Source organism: Oryctolagus cuniculus, chromosome 1 (assembly GCF_964237555.1).
Source record: "Oryctolagus cuniculus chromosome 1, mOryCun1.1, whole genome shotgun sequence".
Taxonomy (NCBI): domain Eukaryota; kingdom Metazoa; phylum Chordata; class Mammalia; order Lagomorpha; family Leporidae; genus Oryctolagus; species Oryctolagus cuniculus.
The window spans coordinates 135,265,160-135,276,375 of NC_091432.1; the positions used below are offsets into that span (position 1 = coordinate 135,265,160).

The following is an 11,216-nucleotide window of genomic DNA, read 5'->3' on the forward strand; positions in this document are numbered from 1 at the left end:
TGCAAAGGTCCCAGCCTCCAAGTCTTCCCAAGCTACATGGGCGTGGCGTGGAGGCAGGAGCATTCTGAAACTCACTCCCCTAATTTCATCTGCATCCTCACTTCCCCTTTTATGGGTGTATCTGTGGCTGTGAGGATTAAACAACACAGCAAAATGATATAGTACTCCTTCACCTCCGAGGCTGGCACCTTGCAGACAAGTAGGTAAGTTCTCCGCCGATGTGGGCTAGAACTCCCTTTGGTCATTTAACAATGAGCTTATTGAATGCCTGTCCAAAAAAAAAACTGGAAAGAGAGGTGTTCGAATAATTCTCACAAAGATGATCCACTGCGCTTCCGAGTAAGCAGAGTCTCTACCACGCAATGCTGGTCAGCCAGGGGCAGGGGAGAGAACAGTGAGTACCAGCAAGCACGCCTGTGGTGCTGTGTGCCAGGCACTGTGCGATGCCATTACCTCCTTAGCCCTCACGACGGTCTGCCTGCCGTGGGGCTCCTCGTCCCCAGGTCACGGCCAAGGTGACAGAGCACAGATGGGTTAGTCCCTGCCTCCCTTGAACTTGTCCATCAGGGAAGAGCACTTTCTGTTCTTGGCTCACCCGAGAGGTGATCTCATCTAACTATCACACCAACCCCGCGGTGGGTGCTGTGATGGTCTACCTTTCAGACAATCAAGGCTTGGGTAACTAGGCCACATCCCTTGGCTTCTAAGAGGTAAAACCCAAACTTAAGCCCAAGCAGCCTCTGGTGTCCAGTGCTACCTCACCCTGACGTGCCGCCCTTCTCTTGAACCACAAAAATAGCATAGAGGATGCTTGATCTGGGATGGGCTTATGTCCTGGTAAACCCATTTGAAGTCGAATCGGCTGAAAATGCACAAAACCCACCAAACCTGCTAGACATCAGAGCTCAGCAGCACAGCGCCCCCTACTGAGCCTCCATTGTGCCCCTCCTGACTGTGACCCTGGGGCTGAGCAAGAACCCCATTCCCTGCCACTGCCCAGCATCGCAGGAGAGGATCAGACTGCTCCGCGCTAGCCCGGGACAAGACGCCAACGCAAAACTGAAGTCTCTCCCAGAAGTGCATCGCTCTCACACCATCCGGAAGTTGGGCCATCAGGGCGGGACCACCAGAAGCCAGGATCGCTCCGACAGTCAGAGAAGTGGTGCAGCCAAGCGAGGTCTGCTGGGAAGAGTCGCCCCCAGCCCTGGAGGGGTTGGTCCTGGTGAGCATGAGCCACCAGAGTGGGACGTGAAGGAGGCTGGACGCCATAAGCCCTTCGCAAGGGGGTGGGGAGGACCAATCACAACAAACACCCTTGGAGTCCAGATCGGAATGGGTCTGGGGCAGACTTGCAGCTCCCCCTGCCCTGAGGGGCGCAGGAGAACCTGTGAATTAGCAAACAGACTCCAGTCTCTCAGTAGCTGTTCCACACGGAGCTGTAACCTTGGTGGCTTATGAGTAAGTCGCCAAGGCACAGTAATTGTTTCCATGTCAGAATCTCAAACACATCCTCAGAGGAGCTGAATTCACACCCTGCTCCACCAAAAAAAAACAAAACAACAAACAAATAAACAAAAAACAACTCCTGGGTGTCTTTGCTCAGGTCTTGTTCTGCTTGGTCTGGGCGGCTCCTGGCACTAATGATGCAGCTGCTCTTTGCTGGGTCTTCCAGGCCCTACTTCTCCACCTTGTGACCTTGAACACTCCTCTGCCCCTGGCCACCCCTCGTGGTGCCTCTTCCTGGAGCTGCCGTCACTCCCCGGGCGCCACAGCCTACACCAACACCCCTGGGAGATTGCAAACACACAGCTGCAGCCCTACCCTCTCATTCTTTCATCTCCGGTTATAAACAGGAGACCTTGGGCCCCGTGCCCGCTGCAAGCCATTTCCGCTCTAGAACTGTGCTATGGCCACCGGACTTGAGAAACTGACCACATTTAAAAGAGGTACACCTTGGATACAGGAGTGCTGGTGTTCAATTCCCGGCTCCAGCTCCTAACGTAGACCTTGAGGGGTAAGGTGTGATGGCTCAAGTACTTGGATTCCTGACAACCAAGTACTTGCGAGACTTGGATTGGTTTCTGATCTCCCAAGTTTTGGCCTGGCCCAGCGGTGGCTGTGGCCAGGCACTTAGGGAATGAATCAGAAGAATGAGAGTTCTTTGTCACTCTGCCTCTCAAATACATATTAATTTTTTAAAGACTTATTTTATTGAAAGGCAGCGTTACAGAGAGGCAGAGGCAGAGAAGAGAGAGAGGTCTTCCATCTGCTGGTTCACTCTCAAATGGCCACAATGGCTAGAGCTGCGCCGATCTGGAGCCAGAAGCCAAGAGCCAGAAGCTTCCTCTGGGTCTCCCATGCAGGTGCAGGGGCCCAAGCACTTGGGTCATCTTCTGCTTTCCAGGGCCCTAGCAGAGAGGTGGATCAGAAGAGGAGCAGCCAGGATCGAACAGGCGCCTTTAGGGGATGCCGGCACTGTAGGCGGCGGCCTTACCCGTTACGCCGCAGTGCCAGTCCCACAATATATATTAAATTTAAAAAGCTATACAATGTCTATGAGTCAACATTTCACTTCTAGGAATCTATCTTATAAAAAAGTAACACAAATCCTGAACACACATAACCAAATATGTTCATTAATAAAAGAAAAATAAAAAGGACAGTTTATAGGAGAAATGGTGGGTTATTACACATTTATGCTATCAGACAGCAAGTAGCAGTTAGAAGAAGGAGGCACATCTATAAGAATGGATATAAAAAGATTTTGCAAAGTATGTGTGAAAAAAAAGTACAAGCTATTTGCACCATTATCTCATTTTTGGGTATATGAAGGTGCTTCAAAATGTTTGTGGAAAATGGGCTTAAAATATAAATTTATTTTGGTTCCAGAAAATTTTAAATCCTTGCATACTATGGAATATGGAAATGCATATTACAGAAAATAATGTGCATGCATTTCAAATTTTTTTGCACCAAAATAAACTCCTGTTTTAATTTCGTTTTCCCTCACTTTTGGAAGCATCATTGTATGAGCGAGAAGCATGTGTAGGAATAGAAATCAAAGCTTGAAGTGGGGTGACTGACCGAAAACATCTTGGAGCTAAACTGAAAGCTACAGAGCAGGTGTAAACGCCCAAGAAAACGTGACAGGACCTCATTTTAAAAAGGATTAAATTGCAAAACCTTCAAACAGAGCTTTCATGTTAATCCCCTGAGAATATGGAGGAAACTTGGACCCGAGGAGCTGAGAACGTGTCTGGACCAGCGGCAGCGACACTCATCCCCGGCTCGGGGTGCAGGGTGAGGGGCGGCTCTAGGGCACAGTCCTCTTAGGTGTAGATGCTGGAATCTCTTAGGTAAAATGACATAGCATTTGCAACATATCCTACGCACATCTTCCCACATGCTTTAAACCATCACTAGAGTGTTGAGAGAACCTAACCCAATGTAAATACATTTTGTTTAGCAATAAGACGCTACCTGGGGCATCTCATCCTGTATCCTCATACCTGGGGTCAAGTCCCGGCACCACTGCTGATTCCAGGTTCCTGGAAGGCAGCAGGTGATGGTTCAAGTACCTGGGTCCCTGCCACCCACCTGGGAGACCCGGATTGAGTTCTGGGTTCCTGGTTTCAACCTGGCCCAGCCCTGGCTGTTGCATTCATTAGGGGAATGAACCAGAGGATGGAGAAATCTTGGTTTCTCTGTTTTGCAAATAAAATAAAAACAAATGCCTGTATAGTTTAGGGAATGAGGATAAGGGAAAAAAGTCATCTTCACATATTCAGTACAAACGCATTTTTTCCCCTGGATATTTCAACCAGTGATAGGAGTAGGACCCGCCCCTGCTGCAAAGCACAAGCTCCCCTTAGGGCATCCGCATTCTAAGGCCCCAGGGAAGCCACTGGGAAGGTTTGGGTGCAGCCGAACAGATGGGAGCAGAGCCCGGACGGGGGTCTGCATTGGGAGAATTTGTGAGGGTCCAGGTCAATGATTTTGATGGCTGGGCCAAGGTAATGGCAACAAAGAACAGGGCTGGGAGACAGAGAATGTGGCCATGGTTACTGAGATAAGCAATGGTGGAGATTAGCAGTTGGGTGGTGTGGGTGGGGCAGGGCGTGGAGAGTCCCAGCGATGTCAGACGGTGTTAGGGCCTCCAAGGAAGAGAGGTAGAAAGAACTGCACCGAGAAGGAAGTTAGCCGTGTAGAATGAGCAGGAAAGAAAGTTCCAGGCTTCATCAGCAGCTCCAGCGCTCCCGCTTACAAGCACTCTCGGAGCTCACACACTTGGAAGCCCCGCACAGAGCCTGGACCGCGCGGTCACCACTCAGTCGCTTTCCGCCTTCAGGCAAGGCTGGTTGAAATGAGCCCCAGCGTGCATGGGTTCCCCTGAAACCAGGCAGCCCGCGAGGTACACACATGCAAACAGGAGGCATCGCATTGCTGAGTCACTTCCAGAAAACAGGAAACAGGATTGCCAAGCGAACACGTCTTTCCTGTTTTCAGGAAAGGAAACTGCTCCACGCACCCACCGTTTAAGCCGCAGGTGGTCCCGGCGCCGTCCGGTGTCCGCGTCCGATGCGTCCGATGGAGAGCCAGGCTTCAGACTCGCTTCCCAGCTCCCAGCCAGATGGCTTTTATACTCGAGGAGACCTGCCTGGGCGTGGATAGGTCTATGTGAAAGGATTGGCTTGTTTCCATCCCTCATTCCCAATCGTCCCACCCTAGGGGACATCCCCAAAGGATAAACCAGAGGAGCTCCTAGATTCTGAGAGAGGAAACTCTTTGCTTGGAAATGAGCTGCAGAGGTGTCTCCGAGGCTTCCCGTGACAGAGAGGAGTCCAGGGGTGATGACACTTGTTAATCTTTTGTGAAAGGTGTTACTGCTGTTCTGAAGGTGGCTGGAAGCGGAGAGCAGTGACTTAGTTCTACAGTTCTGGCTTTGACAATTGAAACGCTGATTGGAGGAGGAGCGTGGGGGAGGGCGCGTTTCAGGGGCGGGCCCCAGAGCTTGCCTCTTTTTTTTTTTTTTTTTTTTTTTGTGCCTGTGTGTTGCTGACATGGAGATGCTATTGGCCATCCAAATGGAGATACCAATAAGTGGAGATACCAAGGAGAAAACAATTTGAGGCCGGAGCTAGGGCAAAGTCAGAGCTGAAGACAGACATTTAAATCAAGGGTGGGGGCTGGTGCTGTGGCGTAGTGCATAAAGCCACTGCCTGCGGTGCTGGTATCCCATGTGGGTGCCGGTTCGAGTCCTGGCTGCTCCTCTTCTGATCCAGCTCTCTGCTATGGCCTGGGAAAGCAGTAGAAGATGGCCCAAGGCCTTGGGCGCCTGCACCTGTGTGGGAGACCTGGAAGAAGTTCCTGGCTCCTGGCTTCAGATCAGCTCAGCTCAGCTCAGCTCCGACCATTTGGGGAATGAACCAACAGATGGAAGACCTCTCTCTCTGTATCTACCTCTCTCTGTAACTCTGTCTTTCAAATAAAACAAAATTTTAAAAAACTTTAAAAAATATAATTCGATATGAAAAAATTGTTATACAGTAATGTAACATGCTCCTGTGCTGATGTGTTAACACAGAGATTAGAATATCAAATAACCTGCCTTAGTTTCAAAGTGGCCAACAGTGGTGTTACTCTCAGATATCTGGACCAACCGTCATAGAACAGAAACTGTGCATGGTTCCTGACAGTGACAGTCACAAGCGACTTGATTCCCAAGTGTAAGACCTGCAACCTGTGCACAGCAAGGAGCAGCCAGAGAACAGTCTTCCACATCTGGGATCATGGATCCCCTGGCCTAGTGTTTGAAGCAGCAGAACACGTGAATATGCACTAATGAGTAGATAAAGAAATGTGGGGTTCCCAGGACTCTTCTCTGGGATGCTCTGATGTCAAGAGGCTGAGCAAAAGAGACTGAGAAGCACGGGCAGGCCAGCCAGCAGAGGGAGAATTCTGGAAGGCAGGACAAGACAATGTCCACGGGGGGAACCCAAAGGTCTGGGTCATTCATAACCTCCCCAGGGATTTACCCTGCACATTGAGTAGGTAGAGTCCATCCTTCATTCATTCATTCACTCATTCACTGGAAGGTATTTCCAATCCTAAGGTTACACCATGTGTTGGTTCTTGGGGCTATGATCATGTACTCCAAGCCAGGCACTCAGTAATCATTGATTTAATCCTCACACAACGCAGTCATTGGCATCCTTACTCCACTCTGCAGACGGCATCAAGGCAGGAGAGGTTTAATGATGGAGACTGAATCTGAGCCTCTTAAGCTCTCTGCTATAAGCAAAACAAAAGCTTTGACTCCCCGTGGTCTCAGTACGCCTGTTTCAGCCTGACAATGAGTCCTGATTCATTTTAATCAAATAAATATATTCATTTATTTGAAAGACAGAGTGACACAGAAAGAGAGAGAGAGAGAGATCATCCATCTGCGATTCACTCCCCATGTGGCCACAAAGGCCAGAGCTGGGCCAACCCAAATCCAGGAGCCAGGAACTACATCTGGGTCTTCCACTTGGGTGGTAGAGGCCCGCGCACTGGGGCCGTCATGGGCTGGTCTCCCAGGTGCACCAGCAGGAACCTGGATCAGAAGTAGAGTAACTGTGGGGCTGGCGCTGTGGCTCACTTAGTTAATCCTCTGCCTGTGGTGCTGGCATCCCATATGGGCGCCGGGTTCTAGTCCTGGTTGCTCCTCTTCTAGTCCAGCTCTCTGCTGTGGCCCAGGATGGCAGTGGAGGATGGCCCAAGTGCTTGGGCCCTGCACCTGCATGGGAGACTGGGAGGAAGCACCTGGCTCCTGCCTTCGGATCAGCGCAGCTCTGTAGTGGCCATTTGGGGGGTGAACCAACGGAAGGAAGACCTTTCTCTCTGTCTCTCTCTCACTATCTATAACTCTACCTGTCAAATAAAAAATAAAAGAAAGAAAGAAAGAAGTAGAGCAACTGGGACTTGAATTGGTGCTCCAACTTGGAATGCCGGCATTGCAAGCAACGGTTTAACCCGCTGTGCCACAATGCCACCCTCATCCTCAAAACCTTTTTTTTTTTTTTAAATATGGAACACTTCATGAATTTGTATATTATCCTTGTGCAGGGGCCATGCTCAAAGCTTTAAAACTTGATTTTATTTGAGAGTCAGAGAGGGAGACAGATAGAGATAGGGAAAGATAGACACTGAAAGAGATCCTGTCCTGTGACTTACTCTCCAAATGCTCACTACAGCTGGGGCTGGACCAGCCGAAGCCAGGAGCCAGGAACTCAATCTGGGTCTCCCACACCCGAGCTATCACCTGCTACCTAGCAGGGCACACATGATCGGGAAACTGGATTCAGGAGCCCCAGCACTGTGAGATGAGGAATGGCCGTCTTAACTTCTACATCAAGTGCGTGCCTCCGATTTCCATTTTGAAATCGTCACTTTGGCTGCTGTATTGAGAAAGGACTGACTCAAACCACCTCCTTTTATTAGTTGCACCTTCCGCTTTTGATTAAGTTCACCTGATCTGTTCTGAGTGTGGGCTCTGTCTGGCCTGCTTGTGGGTGATGTCAGATCTTCTTTCCCCATAGCAGCCCTCACTTCTCTTTATTTATTTACTTACTTACTTACTCACTCTACTCAACCTCAGCTTGACCCTTGGAGAAGCCAACGGGCCCCAGGGCTGTTCTCCGAAAATGCTTCGTTCTGGTTGGTTCCAGTATACGTCTGCATTTCAGGACAAATGAATTGTATGTATCTTCACATTTTTGAAATTCGTGTTCACTTCCACCCTGGCAGACCCCACAGATGCTGGAGAAAGACTGCGTTCGACAGTGTAAGGAAGGTATCATCTTATTGGATTTTCTTAACCCCTGGACTCAGCCAGGAAGCCGGGTAGCATTCACGCAGCGGCAAGAACAAGGTGGCGGTGATTTACCTGTGATGACAGACTGGAGAGGGCTGTGAGCACTGATTGAAATCAAACGTTCGGGACAGCCTGGTTGCTGAGCTCCCCGGATGGATCCGTGAGCTGACTCCCCAGTGTGGTGTCATGGCTCAACTCCTAAACGTGTCCTAGCTCCTCCCTCGTCTTCTATGGACTTTCTTGGAAGGGAGCGAGCCCTCTGAGCCCCATGGATTCCCTTATCCCTCCCTGGCGTTGCCTGCCCCGAGTTTCTGGTTTCCTGACACCTGTTTGTCTTTGAAGGAGAGTGGCATACCGAGGTGATGTCTTCAGCGTGTTCCCATCGTACTTTATAAGGACAACAACCGTGCATTCATGAAAAATGCCCACAACTCCCTAGGTTCTGCAGCTCGCTGGCAGCACGGGGTTTCAATCTCTCCTCACATCTGTAGTCTGGCACCATTCTATTCAGTTTTCCAGATGTGAAAAGTGAGCCCCAAATTGGGTCCCACGTCCATGATTATAATCATCCGTCGATGGGTGGACACCTCTCTGCTGTGTGGATGGCTCCTGTCATCGCATGAATACACTGTTGCGATTTGTTCACCTGCCGTCTCCTCCGCGGATTGCCTACTTGAAGAAAGACAGTGACTTTCGCTTGTGTTCTCCGAAGCTCCTGCCGCACCGCCGTGCACGCACACGGCGTGTGTGACAGAGCGGTGCTCAGCACGCCGACCCTCACCCCCTCATCCCCCAGCCGAGGAGCGGATGTTAGGAAGCAGCATGAGAGAAAGTAATAGAGATGAACAGAAGTTTGGTAGGAGAGTCTGCCTTCTCCGGTGGGTCCCGAGGCTCAGTCGAGGGCGAGGGAGGAAAAGGCCGGTTCTGCAGGGGGTGTCTGGCAGGAAGGGGGCTTGTTCACAGCAGAGTTCTCCGCTGCTGAGTCTTGACCTCATAGGGCTGGGATCCAAATCCCCTCTTGTGGATTAAAAGGCCTGAATGCCGCGAGCGATAGCATGCAGTTGCCTGGGGATGGATGTGCTTTGTGAAACTGCTATCAAGCTGTGCGGATCTGATTGACACCGTCTGGGCAAGATTTGCTGGTCACCCTTGCGGGGCATTGCATCATGGGTGAACCAGTGGCTGTAAGGTGACCGTCTTAAAGTAAGCGTCTCAGAATTTGTTAGAAATGTATTTCTACATTAAAAAAAATGGTTTGTTTGTTTGAAAGACAGAGTGACAGAGACACACACACACCTACACGCCCACGGGGTGGGAGGGAAGGACAGGGAAACAGAGAGACTGAGAGAGGTCTCCCATCCTCTGGTTCACTCCCCAAATAGCCACCACAGCCAGGGCTGGCCAGGCCAAGGCCAGGGGCAAGGGCGCATGCACTGGGAGCATCTTCTGCTGCTTCCCCAGGTGCATTAGCAGGGAGCTGGATCAGAAATCAACTAGCCAGGACTCGAGCTGGCACTGATGTGGGATGCTGGCCCTGCAGGTGGCAGATTAACCTGTTGCATCAAACACTGGCCCATCCACTTTTCTCAATCGATTCGACAAGTATCTCAGTCCAGGTCTGCTTTGTGGGTGGAAGGGATGCAGCCACTTGAACCCTCGCCCCCACCTCCCAGGGTCCCAGTGTGCATTAGCAGGAAGCTAGATTCTGAAGAGGAGCCGGAACTTGCATCCAGGCACTCTGATGGAGTGTGGGTGTCTCAAGCTACAGCTTCACTGTTGTGCCAAATGCTTGCCTCTGATACTTTAAAAAAATATTTATCTTTTTATTTATTTGAAAGAATTACAGAGAGAGAAAGAGATCTTCCATCCGCTGGTTTACTCCCCTATTGGCTGCAACTGCTGGAGCTACACTGATCCAAAGCCAGGAGCTTTTTCTGGGTCTCCCACATGGGTGCAGGGGCTCAAGGACTTGGGCCACCTTCTACTGTTTTCCCAGGCCACAGCAGAGAGCTGGACAGGAAGTGGAGCAGCCGGGTCTTGAACTGGCACCCATGTGGGATGCCTGCACTTCAGGCGGCAGCTTTACCCGCTACGCCATAGTGTTGGCCCTGATGAAGTAATTTTCCTAAGCAAAGAGTCTTCTAAACAAAGCTCATTCTGGCCCCTCCTTAACCATTCTCAGGTGCGTCTATACCTGCCCTGACCCCAGAGCCCCATTCCTTAGGGAAAGAATTACAAGGCTTAGCACTTTCTGTGCGTTGACCCCTCATTTAATCCCTTCTGGAATTGGCAGGAAGGCTTTGAGGCAAGGGATTGGTCCAAGATCACAGGTCACAGAGCTGAAAACCAGCAGGAGTCTGCTCTCAGGAGCCAGTGGTTTTCAAAGGCGGCTGCAAGAAGGGCCTTGTGGGGGTGATGGAGCCCCTGATATCAATACCTGATTATCCTGGGGCAGCACCTGAGTTTATTCCTCCTCCCACTCCTCCCTCCCTCCCTCCCTTCCTCCTCCCCCCTCCTCCCTCCCCTGTATTTTTGGTTTTTTCTTTTCTTTCATCTTCCTCTTCCTCTGTGTTTTTAACACCTGCTCAGGATGCTGGTTATCTCTTCATTGAGGTGAGTGGACAAGAGTCCTGCGCTGCCAGAGAGCTGTGGGTTCTAGTGTCCTCATTCTTTCTTTTTAAGATTTATTATTATTTATTTATTTGAAAGTCAGAGTTACACAGAGACAGAAGGAGAGGCAGAGAGAGAAAGAGAGAGAGAGAGAGTTCTTCCATCGCTGGTTCACTCCCCAATTGGCTGCAATGTCCAGAGCTGTGCCGATCTGAAGCCAGGAGCCAGTAGCTTCTTCCAGGTCTCCCACGCAGGTGCAGGGGCCCAAGGGCTTGGGCCATCTTCTACTGCTTTCCTAGGCCATAGCAGAGAGCTCGATTGGAAGAGGAGCAGTGCTGATCCTAAGCCAGGAGCCAGGTGCTTCTCCTGGTCCCCCATAGGGTGCAGGGCCCAAGGACTTGAGCCATCCTCCACTGCACTCCCGGGCCACAGCAGAGAGCTGGACAGGAAGAGGAGCAATCGGGACAGAATCCAGTGCCCTGACCGGGACTAGAACCTGGGGTGCAGGCGCCGCAGGTGGAGGATTAGCCTATTGAGCTGCAGCGCCGGCCTATTTATTTATTTTTTAAGATTTATTTTATTTATTTGAAAGACAGTTATTAAGAAAGGTAGAGCCAGAGAGAGAGAGAGGTCTTCCAGCTGCTGGTTCAGTCCCCAGATGACTGCGGCAGTCAGAACTGAGCCAATCTGAAGCCAGGAGCCAGGAGCTTCTTCCGGGTCTCCCACGCAGGTGCAAGCACTTGGGCCATCT

The 11,216-nt window shown here is 50.7% G+C and overlaps 1 protein-coding gene across 1 annotated transcript in view; it reads right to left on the reverse strand.

Moving 5' to 3' along the window:
• SLC28A3 (solute carrier family 28 member 3) overlaps positions 1 to 4,723 on the reverse strand; it is an 86,756-nt gene extending 82,033 nt beyond the window's left edge. The window contains exon 1 of the mRNA XM_017350819.3: positions 4,533 to 4,723. Within this exon, the coding sequence (XP_017206308.3) occupies positions 4,533 to 4,708 (176 nt within the window). The 5' untranslated portion in view covers positions 4,709 to 4,723. The remainder of the gene's footprint in view (positions 1 to 4,532) is intronic.
• Between the last annotated feature and the right edge of the window lie 6,493 nt (positions 4,724 to 11,216).